The 18,105-nt window shown below is 51.1% G+C and overlaps 1 protein-coding gene across 2 annotated transcripts in view; it reads left to right on the forward strand.

Annotated features, from left to right (window-relative positions):
- Positions 1-17,534, forward strand: part of LZTS3 (leucine zipper tumor suppressor family member 3) — a 47,203-nt gene extending 29,669 nt beyond the window's left edge. For both annotated transcript variants that reach the window (XM_088162961.1, XM_088162962.1), the window contains exons 2-4: positions 5,303-5,794; positions 7,384-8,214; positions 9,348-17,534. In XM_088162961.1, coding sequence (XP_088019087.1) covers positions 5,342-5,794; positions 7,384-8,214; positions 9,348-10,058 — 1,995 coding nt within the window. In that variant the 5' untranslated portion in view covers positions 5,303-5,341 and the 3' untranslated portion in view covers positions 10,059-17,534. The remainder of the gene's footprint in view (positions 1-5,302; positions 5,795-7,383; positions 8,215-9,347) is intronic.
- The last annotated feature ends 571 nt before the right edge of the window (positions 17,535-18,105 follow it).

The raw sequence follows: 18,105 nt of genomic DNA on the forward strand, positions 1-18,105 counted from the left end.
GTGCAGATACACAGCAGCTCCACAGTCCAAGAGGTGTCTTGAGGGTGGCTGTGAGAATTTGCCACTACTTGACCCTCCAACCTGCCTTCCTGAGTTTGCTTTTTAGCTCTGAATGGGGAGAAAAAGATCTGCAGTGCAGGGAAAAATGGGATTAGAGAGGTCTGTGTCCTGGGGAAGGAGCAGGACTTGTTCTTCTGACTTCACTTGGCTTCTGGTTGTGGAAAAAGCTTGTGGTTGAGATCTGCATGTTTTTGCAGACAGGTTCAAGTGTGTTCGTGCCGTATTCCAGTGGTGGAGGAAAACCTGGCAGCCACCAAGGCAGGATGGGGGAAAAGGAGTAGGAGGAGGTGCAGAAAAGAGCCACAAGAGTTACTTGAGGGCTGGAAAAAATGCCTGTGAGAGACAAGAAAAGCTCATTCTGTTCATTCTGTTCCCCTCTTCAGACTGAGCAACTTGAGAAGGGTGTAGGAGAACAGGAGGTGCTGGGGCACTGGAGCCAGGTGGGAGGGGAGCTGTGGTGTCCCTGCTTCTTGAATCAATCCCAGTGGAAGAGCTCTCAGCCAGATTTGGGTCCTGCAAGGCCATAAAGAGGTGGCAAGGGACGGCCTGTGACACACAGGAAGCAGAGCAGTAGCTGAGTGGCCTTTTTGAAGGATGTGATGCACAAGAAAAGGTGAGGGAGAGAGATGTGACTCAAACCTGCACCTGAAACTAAGAGGACAAGAGAGAACAGCCTCTAAACAGGAGAGGTTTAGACTGAATATTAGGGGAAATTTTTCATGGAAAATGTCTTAATGGAAAGGGTGTCCAGCCCTGGCACAGCTGCCCAGGGCAGTGCTGGAATCCCATCCCTGGAGGGATTTAAAAGCCATGTGGATGTGGCAGAGCTGGGGGAATGGTTGGACCCCATGGTTTTAGAGGGTTTTTTGAACCTGAATAATTTTGTGATTCGATGATTCTACAACAGCAATTGAAAGTCTTGGGTTTCAGTGGTGGTTTTTTCCCCAGGGTTTGTTAATGCCTCACTGGACACAGGTGGTTTTGCTCCCTGCAGGGTCTGTCTTCACTGCTAACCCATTCCTGTCCTTCCCTTCCCACTCCACATTTCCTCCTGGATGAAGCCAAAATTATCACAGCCATTCTTTTTCCACCCTTTCCCACCATTTCTAACCTGTTCCACCACCCCAGGACACGCTGACTTTTTTCCTCCTCCAGCCAAACCAAGCCCTTGGCAGCGCTGCCAACAACCTGGCAGAGCCAACCTGAGCTGTAAACACAGGGCAGGTGTGGGCCCTACCCCCAGAAAAACAACAGAGCAGAGCACAGGGTTTATGGTGTCAGTAATTGCTCACTCGTTAAAGCCCAAACAAACCTGACTAATGAAGGTCAGGGGCACACACCTGTTACCACAGTTGGCAAAGGGGGGGGAATTTTTGACCTTCAGATGCTTTTGCTGCCAGTGCCACATGGCTGGGATGGTGCCTGTGCCAAGGCTCTGCCTTGCTCTGGGGCTCTTTGCTGGAGCTCTCCATGCCCAGGAATGATGATTTGATGATTGATTCCCTTCTCCCCTGGCACAGTGCCCGAGGTATGTCTGTCTCCCGAAGGCCTTTGTTAGGAGAGTGTTAACAATTAACTTCCTTAGGCAGAAACAGAGCCAGGCCTCCATAATTTAGTCTTAGTTAACCATTCAGCTGCTTATCTCAGAGCAATTTTTCTTCTTTTTAACTGGAAGGCATTCACTGACTGGTTTGGGTAGAGTGAAGACACAGTTATTTTACAAATTACTGTATTTACAATAACATCTAGGAGTGTCTTGAAGCTGCAGGCACAGTGGGAAACCTTGGTGAGAGGTGGGCATGCAGTTTGCCTGTCACAGCTGGGAAAAAGGACATTTCACCCCAGATTTTCTGCATCAGGCATCAAAATATTGCTGTTTCCAAGGTGAGGCTGCTGCTGCCAAGAGGCCACTGCAGGTGGATGGGATGGGATGGGATGGGATGGGATGGGATGGGATGGGATGGGATGGGGAGGTGCTGCAATGTGGGCTGTGTGGATTCTCAATGTCCCTGGTCAGAGAAGGTCACCCAGCCATGCTCGAGGGTGACTCTTCTTTCCTTCTAAAGGATGGATTTGGGAATGAAATGCTGGTAAAGGCAAACCACTTGGCTTCCCTCAGCCTCCCTGTGCTCATGGACAGGCTCAGCACCCTTGGGAATCTCCCACTTTTATTTCATGTTCCCATGGGAGGGAGGCAGTTATCATGGAATCATAGAATAAATAGTTTGGTTTGGAAGGGACCTTAAAACTCACCCAGTGCCACCCCCCTGCCATGGGCAGGGACACCTTCCACTGTCCCAGGGTGCTCCAAGCCCTGTCCAGCCTGGCCTTGGACACTTCCAGGGATCCAGGGGCAGCCACAGCTTCTCTGGGCACCCTGTGCCAGGGCCTGCCCACCCTCCCAGGGAACAATTCCTTCCCAATATCCCATCCAACCCTGCCCTCTGGCAGTTTGAAGCCATTCCCTCTTGTCCTCTTGCTCCAGAGATGATGAGATTTAAGGAGAAGAAACGTCCTGGGCAAGTTTTTAGTCACACATTGCCCCAAACCTGGAAGGAGAAAAAAAAGACTCTCCTGCTCTGTGCTGGAGTGTGGCAACGCTATTCCTGTGCTCAAAAATTGATTTCACAGTTCGGCTGAGGAACAACCATTGTAAAACCTGACTGGGAACTGGAGCTGGCCAGAAGATACAAACCCAAGGGTTGTTGTTCTCGGAAAAAAAAGATCCTTTTTGGCAAACAAAGCTGTACTGTCAGGGCTCTGTTGGCACTTCTGGAATCTCCTTAATAACATATTTGTAACACTTGTCTGTATGCTCTGTTTATCAGATCCCGGGTTTGCAGTAAACATAAGCTAAGAACAAGGGGTTTTTTTTCGGACTATTTTCTTGGATGATTCCCAGTTAAAAGAAAACGCTTGTTGTTGTATTGGCTTTTTTTTTTTTTTTTTTTTTTTTTTCCCTTTTGGAAGGATCAAACTTTCCAGTGACTTCATCCTGCCCTCAGAGAGTCAATGTAAATGTGCAAATGTCACCGTGAAATTTACCCAGTGAGGGAAAAGTAACCTGGATTTCTCCCTTGCTGGCTGGGGAGCACTGCAAGGAGACAATGCCACCTCCTTGTCTGGAGCTGAGACCTTCCAGCACATCCCTCCCGTGGTGCCTGGTGTCCCATAAAAAGAAGTCACAGCCTATAAAGATTCCCAAAGTCACTGAAAAGCAGGTTATTCCTAAATTAGGAGGACAAAAAGTCTTCCCTTGATTCATAAAATCAAATGGTTGAGTGAGTCTTCAGGTGGGTGTTCTCCATCCTTCCTCATCACTCCACAGCCCAGCCAAGCCTCCAGGTGCTCAGCAAACACCTGGATTAACCCCTGGGCACTGTGTACTCATGAACTGTCAGTGCTGATGTTCCTTGGGAAGTGTCTTCAGGGTGTGACGGGGTCATGAACCTTTGATTGCTGCTCAGAGCACGTGTCCAAATGTCACATGCTGGATACGTGACCAGACCCTGCCACTTCTTGCTGCTGGCAGAGGTTTCGTCACCTGTGACCAATAATCACTCGTGTTTTGGCTGTAGTGGATCTCCACACGTGCTCGTGTGATCCTCCTTTACTGCCTGTTCTTTAGACTTTAATCAGGGAATGACATGAGATCATCTGCTGGGAACAGAGGTACAAACTGCAGGGTGTCCTCAGCAGGGACCACAAAGTGTTCACTTAATGCTCTTTGATCATAAAATCCCAGAATGGGTTGGGTTGGAAGGGACCTTAAATCCCATCTCAGCAGCTCTGTGTCCTTTCCCTCTGGCACAGCAGTTGCCACATCTGCCACTCGGGCTGTACTTTGGACAGGGCAGGATGCTGGGAAAGGGGGAGGAGAAGCCTCCAGAAATGCAGTTTAATAAAAGCAAAGTTGAGCAGCGCAGACCCTGCTTTAACCTTTTTAATTCTTTTTCCATTCCATTATTAGTGCAAATAGCAAGGCCCTGTGAGGCACCACATGGGAGCTGAGCTCCAGACCTCATCTTGCTCTCCAGGGAAATAAACCCAGTTCTGCTTTATTCTGGGAGGGCTGAATGAACATCTCTACCCCAAGGAGAGGGAAAACCCCACTGAAATGGGGATCTTTTTCCATCTCCTCTTCCTGCTGGTCCTGCCTGACCTCTGCCATCCCTGAACCTTTTTTCAAAGGGCATCATTATTTTTATCCCATCCACAGGGAAACCTTCTGCTGCCCTTAAGTCCTGCTTTAGTCCCCACACAGCCAGGATGGGGAAACCTGGAACTGACGGTGTCTGAGACAAAAGAAAAGCATCCACTCTGGCCCATGGGGACCGAGTCAATTAACTCAGTAGGGCTGGGTGGACAATGGTCAGCTGAGTGGCCACTGGTCAGTGGCCACTGACCCTGCTCCTCCAGGTTTGGTTCAGTCACCCAAAATTTGCAATGCACCTTCTCCCTTCGGGTAATGAGATCCTTGGCTTGTACAGGTTCAAATTCTCCATTATTCAATGAGGCAACAACAAAAAAGCTGTTGTGGGTCTTTTATTTCCTTAAATAGGATTTTACACCTTTGTGTACAAGCTGATGAAGAGCATCTAGACATGTGAGAATTGGTCCCAAGGATAACTGGTCCCAGGGCAACCCTAGTGAAAGACAACTTTTGAAACCACTATTTGTATGTTATCCCTGTCCCTTGGCCTACCCAAGGTATAGCCTAAATAAGAATCAAATGGAGAAGGAGAATAAAGATTTAAAAGAAAATTTAGGATGACACCTGCACAAAAGCATCTTTCTAAAAGCTCAAGTTCAGGTGAGCCACAATCCCAAGAAAGTGATGGAAATTGTATTGCTTAAACCCTGTGGGTGTTATCCTTAAGGGATGTGAGGAGGCAGCACTTGTATGAACCAGGACAGGGATGGAGACCTTCCATCCCCAAGGGAACACAAACTTGTTCAAACCTGGGGAAAGTGACAGAAATAATTCAAGGTGAGCACAGCAAACGGTTGTGTCTCATTGATGCCTACTAAAATCCATGCACCTCACTGCCCTGGGAATCACAACCCTTGGATTGAGAAGACTAGGAGCTCTTTTTGATACCAGGGGGTGGGATTTGGGGAATGCTGCTCCTCCAAGGGATCTGAGGGTCCCACAGAAGAGGAGAACCCCATCAGTGGGACACTACTCCGATCTGCAAACAAAAGGCATCTCTTTAACAACCCTTCTCCCTCCTTGTCCCAGTGCCACTGAGCTGTGCCTCCACCTCACCCCGACGCTGCCATGGCCACTCTAGAGACGCTACCCGTCCTCAGTGACCCGACCTACCACCCCAGCCCGCAGAACTTCCACGGCTTCGCCCCCCGCTATTCCCAGACCATCCCCAAGAGCGCCATGGGCAGCGTGGGCAGCGGCGTGGCCAACGACCAGGAGTTCGCCATGAAGAGCGTGGGCACGCGGACGCAGAGCAGCGGCCGGCAGGCGGAGGGGCCCCGCAACGGCTACGCCGCGCGGGACATCTCCAACCGCTACTCCGGCGAGGAGAAGACCTACAAGTCGGAGAAAGTCTCCAACTCGCTCTACATCAACGGCGACCTGCGCAAGAGCGAGAAGGTGAAGGTGGATATCTGCGGCAACGTGACGGCCAACAACGAGAAGAACCTGCCGCCGCCCCCCCAGTACCGAGAGCCCGGTAACCCACCAAAGATTTTGCCGATCTCCGGCAAACTAGACCAGGTGAGAGCCTCCTGGAGCAGCTGGGCGGCCGTGGTGTTTCTCTGGAAGCACACACCTGGAGGCCTTGGGCAGTCTTGGGCGGCCGTGGTGCTTCTCTGGAAGCACACACCTGGAGGCCTTGGGCAACGGTGCAGTCTTGATGGTCTCGTTTTTATTTTGCGCGTTTTGACGTAGAGGTGATGTAATTCTTACGGTTTTCAGGGGGCTTGTTAGTTCTTGAGGAACCCAAGAGCATGACCACAAGTCTTCCACATACAGCTCATGTAAACCTGTATTTAAATCATTGGCTATTCCAGCTTCCCTGAGATGCTGTGCCTACCTCCCTGTAGGATGGGGAGGGAGCTGGAGTTGGCTCCTGTTTCAGTAGGTCCAGCATCTGAGTCCCACTCTTATTTTGTTGTTTTGTGCCTTTTATAGGCAGTTTCCAACCACCTACTGCCACCTAAAGCTGTTGCTTGAAAGCAGCCACGATTATCTGTTCACAATCCCAGTGCCCCTTGTGAGGGAAAAGGCTTGGGAACTACTCCTATCAACATTATCTCCCAGCCCAGCCCAGTCCTCATGGCTCATATTGGCTTCAGGGAGAAAAATCTCCCAGGCCTGGAGGAACAGAGCTCCAGAGCCAGCAGTGTTTTATGTAGCCTGCTGCTCTGCTCCAGTGACTTCCATAATTTGTGTCCAGTATTATTTCTGCAGCAGTTGGTGGCCTTTTCTCCTGGGTTGTTAATCCAACAGCCCCTGCAGTCCATCTCAGTCTCACACTTGGTCTCCAACCTCCAACCTGTTCAATGGGGCTTATTCTGTTTCTCCTAAAAGGCATTTTCAAAATACTTTTGCTTCCTCCAGTTTAATTTTCACCTAAAACCCAACCTGCAGTAGGGAAGACTCAATCCCATTTTGAGGAAAATTTTGTTTCTAATGGTACATTGATGGGGTGAGGAATGTGCATGGCTTTAAAATCCTTTCTAAATCCCTTACAGCTGTGATCTGCTGTCCCTCAGCATTGCTTATGGCACAGAAAACACAAATTTCAAATGAAGAGCAGCCCCAGCACGTTCCTTGCCTGGTGTCACTGCTGTCACAGCTCCTACCTGCTCCTGTCCGAGGACAAGCAGGACACAGGGTCCCCACAGGCACAGGTCATGGCTGGCAGGAGGGAGAGATGATGCTCCTGAGGCAAAAGGGCTGCTAACCCAAGGGTTCAATTCAGCTTTCAGCAAAAGGGCAGTGCAACCTCAAGGCTACAAATATAATCAGCAAAAATCAGAGTAATTTTGGTCAGGTCTGGTAAGCAAGGGGCAGCCCTCCTTGTGAAAAGCACTAAGAGAACCTAAGGAGTATTCTAGGGAAAAATCACGCAGGTTTGGGGGTGAGTCAAGATGGTTTCCTTTCAGCTGGGGGAAGGGAAGGCAAAGTGTTGCCCTTTGAGTGACCACAGGTCCCTCATGTGCAACCCCAAACGGTCCAGGGTGTAATGAGGTGGGATAAGGAGCCAGGCAAGCCCCCACCCTGTGCCAATACGTCTCTTTTGTGTGTTGTTACCAAGCCTCCTGCTGTGTTTGATGCGTGGTCCTTTTTCCTTTTTGCAGAGCAATGAGCCCTTAGTTAGACCCTCAGCCTTTAAACCAGTAGTTCCTAAAAACTTCCATTCCATGCAGAACCTCTGCCCGCCGCAGAGCAACGGGATGGCAGAGAACAGAAAGAGCTTGAACCATGCCAACAGCAATAGCCCGTCCGCACCCAAGGGTGGCCTCGACAAGAGCAGCCTTAACAGGACTACAAACCAAGGGGGGGGGCTCTCGGATTCGGGCCGTAACTCGCTCACGAGCCTGCCCACCTACGGGACGGGCTACAGCCAGCACGTGGGCCCCATGAGCGCCTCCACGAGCCACATCAACCGCATCGGGACCACCTACGTGGAGAAGAACATCGTGGGATACAACGGGATATCTACCTCAGACAGCGGGCGGTCCTCGAGCAAGAGCACCTCGTCCTTCAACAGACTGAACCATCTCAACGAAACGATGCCTTTCCACTCGCCCTCCACCGACGACATCATCCAGGACCTGGAGGACCGGCTGTGGGAGAAGGAGCAGGAGGTGCTGCAGATGAGGAGGAACCTGGACAAGAGCGAGGCGGCCATCTTCCAGGTGTTCGAGGAGAAGCAGAAGATCTGGGAGAGGGAAATGGAGGACCTGAGGCAGAACTATGCCAACAAGTTGCAGCAGGTCTCCAAAAAGGCGCAGCGGGCTCAGCAGGCTCTGCAGCTCCAAATCTTCAAGCTCCAGCAGGAGAAAAAAAAACTCCAGGACGACATGGGACAACTCCTCCAGCAACGAGAGGAGCTGGAGAAGAAATTTGTGGCTTTCAAGAAGGAGCAGGCTGAATTTCTCCCGAAGATTGAAGAGACCAAGTGGGAGGTAAGAGGGTTGTCGTAACAGACCTTGAATGAGGCTTCCATCGCAGGGTCTGGTGACCCAAAGTACCTCCCACATGCCCTAAGTGGAGCCCACAGATAAGAGCCAAGGGTTGGTGACCCCCAGCCTTGTCACCTCACTTGTCTGAGTCCCGGGCCTGTTGATGTCAATTAAGCTAAAATAAGCACAACTTTTTGTGCGCGCCCTCCTGTGCTGGTTAATAATTTGACTTCACAGTCTGGTCACTCCAAGTTGTGACATTCAAATTCAGTTTCAGGGAACACAGGTCTTTCCACACAGGTACTTGTGCCTGCCAAAAATGGGCTTAAGTCTATTTTAATTAAATTCTTTTACCGTTTGCATTTGGGCAGACCTTGAAACTGCTTTTCAAATATTTGATTTTTTTTAAATTGAAGATATAAAAGCAACTGAGCTAAGAATGACACCGATAGCCACGTCTACCTCATGCTTTCCATCGTAACACACTGTTTTCAGTTGTTAAGTTTATCTCTCTTAAAAGACTGGAAGACAAATTCCTCTTTCTAGTTCTCCTGTTGAGTCCTACATAACTTTTTTCTACTCTTCCTATTTTTAGAACGTTTTATCAAGGTCTGTTTGTATAGCCAGTGCTAACATACCTTTTTTTTTTCAGCTTGATTATGTGAAGAATTTTAATCCTTCCACGCACAGGCTAGAAACTTTAAATTTATTAAGAGTGCAGAGGCAAAACATAGCTCTAGAATCAAGAAGACCTTATTCTGCTAATCCTGATGGAAAGTCAGTGAAGCTGGGATTAATTAGGCTCTGAAATGTGCCATTTGCAGATGTTCAGCAGAAGGTTTGGGATTGAGCCCCACGGGTTTGTGGGTGGGAGAGTAAGAGGAAGGCAGGAGCAAAGTATCACTGGTGGGGACTGCAGCATTGGGCTTGGCTGTTTGGACAACTCCAGCTGGGAATGGCATCAGGTCCCTGAGAGCCAGGAAAAAAATACAGAGGTGGGAACAACCTTTAGGTCTGTGGCATGGTCTGGGTCCTGGTGAAGGCTGAGTCCTTGAGCAGGGTCGTTTCACGGGCAGCGCAAGGGACAAGCAGCTCCCTGCTGCCATCCACCAGTCTCACGAGTGTTCTCCCCACAGGTGTGCCAGAAGGCAGGTGAGATCTCCCTGCTCAAGCAGCAGCTGAAGGACTCCCAAGCCGACGTCTCCCAGAAGCTCAATGAGATCGTGGGACTGCGGTCGCAGCTCAAGGAAGGTAAGAACTTCCTACGGGAGAAAGAGGAGCAGATCCTCACCCTCAAAGACTCCTACAGCTCCAAGAGCGTCAACCTGGAGATCTGCGAAGGCGAGCTGCAGAGGAAGATGAGCGAGGTCCAGGTGCTGAGGGAAAAACTGAACCACTGTGAGCTGGAGGTCTCCGGCCTGAAGCGGACACTTGCCAGCATGGGACCCAGCGGGTCATTTGGCGGGGAGCTCGGGGAGAAGCTGCGGGACCCGCTGGCCTGCGAGAGCGACGAGGCCAAGATGCAGCGGCAGAGCGAGGACAGCGTGAACAGCCTGCGGAGGGAGGTGGAGCGGCTCCAGACGGAGCTGAAGCTGGAGCGGCAGCAGCGCGAGCAGCAGGTGATGGACTTCGAGGAGGAGCGGCGCACGTGGCAGGAGGAGAAGGAGAAAGTCATCAAGTACCAGAAGCAGCTGCAGCTGAACTACGTGGAGATGTACCAGAAGAATCAGCTCCTGGAGCACAAGGTCAACGAGATGAACACGAAGGCCACCAGCCCCCCGCACACCGAGGAGAAGAAGACATGGACTCCCTCCAGACTCGAGCGAATAGAGTCCACCGAGATCTGAGGAGGTGACACCACGGAATTTTTTCTTGCTGTGCATGTACTACCTACTCAAGCCAGTGATCTTCCGAAGGATAATGCGCTCCCGTCGGAGCGGTGCGAGCGTGCTCCCACCAGGCTCCATCACCCTTACTCTCCACTTCTGTGCTCTGTAGGTAAAACAACTGTGGATGTGCGTTGGTTTTCTATCGATAATGCGACATCTCGTCTGGGTTTTTTCCTAGTACAGCTGGTGAGAGTCAATTGGCTCTTTTGTAATCTGCCCTGACTGTTACTTCGCTAGAGGCTGCCACCCCCTCTCCTACAATTCACCCTTCTTCGGTTGGTTGTTTTGGAGGGTTGTATTCGGTTTCTTTGCTTTTCCAAGCATTTACGTGCAGCAAAACAGTTCAAAGGGGCAGGTTTGTTGTTTTTTGAGGTTTTTTTTTCTTCCAGGATGTTTTTTAGCCACATTGGCTAATGGAGCAAAGCTCTCGAGATCATGTGCAAACTCAAGTGTTCTGCATCAAGTATCCTGTCTAGACGGTGGTCTTAGTGAAGTCAGTGCGAGCTTGGCCACTGATTTCAGTGAAACCAGACATATCTCTACCAGACGACTCCCTCTTGCTTTGCAAGAGGTTAGGACATCCTTGAGGAGCAGGATGAGCCTGTCCTGGTAACAGAAGCCAACAAGGAATGATGTCCCAGCAGGAGCCTCTCTGGAGGCTCAGCAGAGCTTAATATATGCTGCGTTTTCACTTCCTTGTGGTTTCCTCCTGCAGTTCCACTCCTCTCCCAGGTTGTGACCAACCCCGGGAGCAGAAATACCCTCCCACCTCTGCCTTGGTCCCCTTATTCTTACTCTATACCCAAGCTGGCTACAGCAAGAAAAAAAGCTTGGAAATCTGAGCTAGTTTCCCTTCCCAACAGCCCTCTTACTTCCCAAAGTCAATGGAATTGAGGTTTGGCGAAGCCTCCAAACCCATAGGATGTTTATGCAAACTGAAGCTTTAGCAATCTGCCCCAAAAGTGGGCAGTTGTGCCACCCTGTCCCCAAACGAGTGACACCTTGGTGCACTCTCTTGGTCCAAGGTCTGCTTAAAAACAGCACTTGAGCCTCACTCAGGAGTTGCAGGGGGGGCACAGCAGCGTCACAGCTGGATTACAACAGTCAGCCTTCAGTACTGCCATTCCAAACAGCACCCACAGCCATCCCATACTCCAGGGATGGAGATAATAACTCGCAGGCCTAGCTCAAGAAAATACTCAGCTACTAACCCTGAGCATGAAAGAATTCATAAGAGGGGAAAATGCTTAAGATCACGCAAGTGCTTATGCCCTGGCAGAATAATAAACCAAATCCTACGTGCACAGTCACCGAGGCAGCAAAACCTGGCATTCCGCTTGAAAACATGGGCAAAGTGAGCTCAGTTCTTCCTGTCATGGACAATTTTTACCCTGAGTCACAATAAAGAGAAGAAAAATTTGCAAAGTGGAGTTTGCACCAGCCAAAGGATCAATAGGAGTGGGAATTTTGGCTCTTTACCCTGGGGAGCAGCAAGAAGAAAAAAATTAGAATTAGCTCTGGGATGTCTTGAAATAGGAGTGGGGTGACTCCAGGGTGAGTTTGGCCAGATTACATTCCATGTGCATACCAAGGAAGAACCTTGAGGCATTGAGGGGCTGAAGACCTTCCAAACAAAAGCCCTGAAGCTGCACATTTTCCATGTTCTGTCTCCCCAAAGCTCTCCTGGATCATGACCAGGTCTGACCTTCAGTTTGAGAACAAACTTTGTTGTGGTGAGCTCCAGACTGATCAGGGTGAAGACTGCAGTTAGTCCCACCAGCCCAAGTCATCAGACAGTGCTCCTGGCCAGGAGCTGGTGGTGGCTGACAGAGATCCCTGGAGCCATTGAAAATGGAAAAGTGCAACAAGACCAGGGCATTTCAAGATCCCAGTTGACAGTTCCTGTCTTTTCCCACCACTTCTGTCCATGTCTTTGGAGCTGGAGGAAGACAACTCATGGAAAACACCAGGGCAGCTCAGGCTAAGCCCCTTTCCCTGGACCAGCCATAAAAGGGGGATTAGGTCAGGTCTGACTCCTGATGGGTGTGGAGAAGAGTCCTACTGCAAATCCTGAAGATGCTCCAGCACTCTGGGATGTCAGGCCATGCACCCCAGCAAGGAAGGAGTGCAGCTGCCTGCCAGTGCCACACAGCTGCAGACTTTGCCATGCCCAGGGAGACATCCACATGCACCTGGCCAGGCAAATCCTAGGGCTTCCTCCATGTCATACTCCAGGCCTTCCAGACAGAGTCAAACATCCCACAGTGCCAGGGTTGGAGATCTGGTGTCTTGCACCATCTCAGCTTTCTTTTCACATCAGACAAGCCCACATTGTTCTCCCTCCCAAAGCAGGTGTTTGGTGTCTGTTTTGTGAAGATTTTTCACCTTGGAGGAGGAAAGGCCCACTCCCTTCTTCACTGCACCACATGGATCCAGAGCTTCAATCCAGCTCTGGGAGACCTCGACTGTGGACATTCCCTGGATGACAGAGCCTTGCAGACACCCATTAAGACACTGCTGCTGCTGGTTTTCCCTCTCTTGGGATTCTCCCAGGATCCTCCAAGTACCTGGCTGTCCTGCAGAAACTACCCCACCCATGCTACAGTGACAGAAAATACAGATGGTTTGGGGAGCCAAACTGCCACAAAGGATTCATGTGCTTCAGGATTCCTCCCCACAACTGGATGTGCTGCTCCCCATCAAGTCCTCTCCCCTGTGCCAGCCCTTTGCTCAGCAGAGATGGAGCAAAATGATGGTGAGACACCTGGATTCCTGCCCAGGTGGGAGCTTGCCTGGCTCCTTCCAGATCTTTACACTTTCATAAGTTGGTGAAATCTCTCATCAAAATCTTCGTTCAGGCTCTGGGGTCTTAGCCCTGGCTTAGGACAGCCAAGGGGTGCCAGGCTGGTGTTTGGGTGACACATCCTGGGAATGGCCAAGGAGGCTGGCAGTGTGTCTCTTGGAGGCTCAGGCAGGGCTGATGGATTGTTTCTGTCTCATGGAACTCCACCCAGAGTTTGGGCTTGACCATCCCCCAGCTGTCTCCTCCACCTTGGAGCTAATGGAATTCAGTGTCATGTCCTGGCTCTCATGTCATTGTCCAAGTCCTGCCCCCAAAATCCTCCCTAACTTGCCACTGTCCACCACCACAAGCTGTGGCCATGAGGATCTCGGCTCAGTTGCCCACACATGGGGTCCACAAGCATTAGAGATGCTCTGGGATACCCAACACATGCAGCTGGACAGTATGATCCAAGATTTTTGGGAGAGCCAGGCCAGTGGTGGAGTCCTGGAGCAGCTCTGGTATCACAGGTCGCCCACGTACAGAGTCCAGTCATGCTCCAGGCACATCCACACAGCAAACAGAGGACACTGATCAGCTCCAGTGGCTTCCATCCATGAGGATGTGGGCTAAGCAAGCTACCCAGGTGCCAGGGAAGGTTTACTCTGCTGTGAGCAGGGCTCCACCACCATTCCAAGGCTGGCTGCTACCACTGTCCCAGTAACCCAGCTGGGCTGATTCCAGCACTCCCCTCTCACCCCCAGGGTGGACACCACAACCAGGGCACGTTGTTGTGCCTCACACATCCCCATTTAGCTCCTGCCACTGTCTGCTGGCAGCTGGTGGCTCCAGTCCTGCTGTCACTGGTGGTGGTCACTCACCTCCAGGTTTCCACGCTCCAGAGAGGAACAGAATTGTTGCTCTTATGCTGTTGTACAGATAGAAGTGCACTTGGATGTAAATAAGAGCCCAGCTCTGTCTGTTGATGATTAAATGGAGACAAGAAGGCTCTGTGGATTCTCTGTTGGTGAGCGGGGCTGAGAACTGAGTGCTGCATATGGGGGTGCTCAGCACCCCAACCTGTGCCTGGCTGCAGTGGGAATCTGGGCTTCAGCACCTCCCAGGAAAGCAATCCACTCGGGATTAGCACAGCCTGGTGTCACTCTGTCCTGCTTGGATACTTGCTGTCACCCTGAGCCAGGTTTGCAGTTGTCCTCTGGTTATGGGTGAAGTCCCCTCTGCCTGTCTGGTGTCACAGCCAGACTCCATGAGACAGTGGCTCCCAGAGGTGTCCCCCTGAGCTCTGCCCATGGAAAGGACCATCCTGCTCCCCTCCTGCCCCTTGCAGTGGCACTTTATAGCTTGCTCAAGGCAGCGAGCTCACGATCAACATGACCAAAGATCTCTGGAGAGCGTTGGGCTGCGTGCTTGGAGCTGTGTCCCGGCTTTCCTGCAGAGAGATGAGGCTGGTGTGGGCTGGAAAAGGGGAATGACAGCTGGCAGGGAACATGATTTCCCCGTGTCCCACCTGGGAATGTTTGCAGGTCCATAAAGGCCTTTCCTGTGTGAGACAGGATAGAAAGGAGTTCCTGGGTGAGGTGATCGTCTCCAGTTGGTGACACCAGTATCCTCTACAGCCATACCAGTTAGCTCCATACATTTCCCGTGGAGAATATGGACCAGGGGATGTTCCTAGGAGTTGAGATGGATGCCATTCCCTTTCTTCTTGAGGAGAAGGGAGGATGCACACCAAGCCATGCATCCTCTTGTCTTCAGGCAACTTCACACCTCTCATCTTCAGAGCAATAGGTCTCCTCTAGGTTAGCAGCAGACACCAGTCAATCGTTCTGGCTCAGTGGGAACTGCCCAGGAAAATAAGCATCCTGACAGCTGGTGGTCTTGCTGGCTGCCCCCTTGGTGTCCTCTCCACAGCTCACCCCAGGGCATCCTCAGCACCCTCCTTACCAAGGAACCAAATTCCAAGGTGAAGGCAGAGTGTTATTCACATCTGCTTGGGCTGCTGAAGGCATCTCCACCCACTTTTACTCCATGAAGGCTCCTGGACCTTGCACGAGGCCGGTGGGAGATCTGTGCTCCTTCAGGTGGGTGTTCAGGTGGGTCTGGGCCTTGGGCAGATGCCTCTCACTGTGCCTCTGCTCCCCAGCCATTCTCAGCCTTCTCCACTCCATCCCTGGGATGGGAGAGAGCCCAGCTCGCCATTAATTTAACCCCAACCTTCAGTTTAAGCCTTGAAACCCCTTTATATAAATTATGTTCACCAAGACATCTTGCTAAAGATCAGTTCATGTGTTGCCTGTGCTGCTCCTCCTCTCCAGGCTCTCCTGCCTCCTTTTAGATCATCCCCATCCCACTGGAGCAGTCAGTGCCTCTCCCAGTGCTCTCCCAGGTATATCTGGACAAGCTGGAGCTACAGCCCCCACTGAGAATGGGTTATCCCTGTTCTCAGGAGCTTTCCAGAACACTGATCCTCTCCTCTCTGACATTCCCATGGCAGCTCCATCAGCCCTGCTTTACCTCCAAGAATAGCCTGGCTTCCTGCTGAAGGACATTCCCATGGCCTGCAATCCTGTGGGATCATTGCACAGGGATTCACACCATTACCATCCAGCTCTGGGGCTCCCTGGTCCTTCCACCCTCTGGAAAAAACAGAGGTCTGAGGGGTTTGTGAGGTCCTTAGGGGCATGCAGGACCCTGCAGTGTATGAAGGGGTTGAGATCACATCCAGCTGTTGGGCTTCCCACTAGGATGTTCCACGCTGGCAGTGCAACTGCCACCCACACCAAGGTCCTGTATTTTCAGGATAATCCTCCTCCCTGGTTCTCCCAATGATGGGGATCATGTCAGGTCTGGAGCCTGGGACCAGGCTGTGTCTCCACAGCTCTTTCACAAATCTGTTTTCTCTGGCAGGAAGTCTCTTCTTTCTGTCCCAAAGCAATAGGTTTCTCCAGGGAGATTTAAAAGAGACTCTTCCCAACTCTGACACCTGCAGGCAAGCCAACACTCCCCTGAATACCTTCACAGCTCCAGCCCTGGCCTCAACTCCTTTGGACAGGGATGCGAGGTCCAGTCTGCCTCTAAAAAACCACAGCGGTCTGAGCTTGGTGGGCCCGTTTATCTGGAGAGCCCAAAGCTTCCCACACCCAGCAGGCCACCAGCCCGGACAGGCAGGAGGTGTGACCCGTCCCCTCCTGGTGCCCATCCCACGGCTGTCACTGGGTCCCTGCAGCGACTCTCCTCCATGTGGGAGCCGCTGGGGTGTGTGAGCTCACGGAGTAACATTCGGTGACAAGCAGTGGGACGCTGTGGCTCTGCCATTCCTGAGAGCCAGGCTGGGAGGAGAAGGCCCCCTTCACCCCTCTGCCATGACTGAGAGGAGCAGAACGCGTGCGGGCAGAGCTCCAGGAGCGTGCCAGCACCACCCAATGCTGCACACCCGGCTGATGTGTCTATGCAGTCCCTTCCCAGGCAGCCGTGTCCCCGCAGAGCCCAGCCCGGGGCCGGGGCTCCTCCAAGGTGTCTTCGTTTGCACTCTCCGGGACCTGGAAATCGCTGTGAGCCCAGAGGAGCCGCGCTGGCTTTTGCCTCGCTCCGGGCACCACGCTGGGGAGGGTTTTCCTCGCCCCACACCGATGCACGTCGCTGAGTCGTCCGTTCTCCAGCAGATCCATAGCTGTCCCCCCAAAGCCCGGCTCCCCACGGGGAGGAGGGCGGGGTGGGCGAGGCTGCTGTCCGACTTCACCAGCAATAACCAAGGAGCTCTGCTGGCACCCGGCCGTGCCCCTCTGCAGGACCTCCTGCGTGAGACCCCTCGTCCATCCTGACCTCCCCGAGTGTAAATTCAATCCCAGCCTTGTGCTTTCTCCCCTCTCGTTTCCTGATGCCTCGGTGTCTCTCTCTTTCTCTTTTTCTCTCTTTCTCTCTCTCTCTCTCTCTCCTCTGACTGTGAATTCAAACCAGAAGTGTTCTGAACTCGACTCCGTTACTGTTCTGTTTCTGCGTTGACTGTTGCTGGTTCTCCGAACTGCGTTTAAACGAGACTTTGCAAAAAACAAAAAAAAAATCTTAAAAAAAAATTAAAATTAAAAATTATATATATATATATATATATATACTTTAAAAAAATAACAAAAATATTTAAAAAAATAACTCCATAAAGTCGGGTGTCTCTCCTGTCCACTTGGTCACTTCCAAACACCGTTGTCTTGACTTTGGTTAAGTGTGTTTAACGACAAGAGGTTGAACAAAAAAAACCAAAAAAAACCAAAAAAAAAAAAAAAAAAAAAAAAAAAAAAGAAAAAAAAAAGGGAAAAAAGAGGTAACACACAGCATTCTGGGATTTTTGTACAGCAAAGGTGTATCTGTTTCAGAGGTTCTTGTTAAAACTCCACCACACTTCCCAATTCCCTGCTGGTTTGTTGTCTGTTCCCATTGGGTTATCCAGATGTGAAGAGCTACTGCCTTTGCCATTTTCTACAGTGACTATATAAATATATCTGTACAGAGGTATGTATATATATAAATAGACATGCAGATCTATATGTATACGTATCTCCAACTCTTCTCTCTCGACCTGACTGTGAAGGATTTTTATTGGGCAAAATAAAATGGAGAAAGGCCCCGTTTTAAAAACAGGACTGTGTGGCTTGTTTGTTTGTGTCACAGGTGAGAGAAGGGGGGAGAACCAGGAGGGTTTTGGGGATGGATCCACAGCTGGGCTGGAGAACTGGGGGGAAAGCTTTACCCTGGGTGAAGCTCCAATCCAGCTGCAGTGGTAGGAAAGCAATTTTTGCCTCCCAAGCCAAGCCCTTGCTTGGAAAACCACATCCCCCCTGGAGCATCTCTGGGGGTGATTTCCCCAGCACTAGCCCTTCAGGTGGCTGAATAAGTGGAAAACACTCAAAATGCATCATATTTGTGTTGGATGCCAGATGTTCAGGGTGAGGATTTGGATGCAGCCCCCAGGTCGAGGACCGTCCAGTTTCCCTCGTAACCAGGGAGGAAACACCCCGTGCAAAACATCCTGCAGGTTTTTACTCAAATGAATCCCACCCAGTTCTGTCAGCGTCACTAAAAGCAACAGATGCACTGTTCTTCTTTAATATCCCAGCAATTCCAGCAGCTTTCCCGATGGCAGCTTTATTAGAGAGGTCTGCCCTCTGGTGACAAAGGTGGTGCCTCCCAGGGCAAAGTGAGTCAGGGATT

This window comes from Sturnus vulgaris, chromosome 4 (genome assembly GCF_052056855.1).
Source record: "Sturnus vulgaris isolate bStuVul1 chromosome 4, bStuVul1.hap1, whole genome shotgun sequence".
Lineage (NCBI taxonomy): Eukaryota > Metazoa > Chordata > Aves > Passeriformes > Sturnidae > Sturnus > Sturnus vulgaris.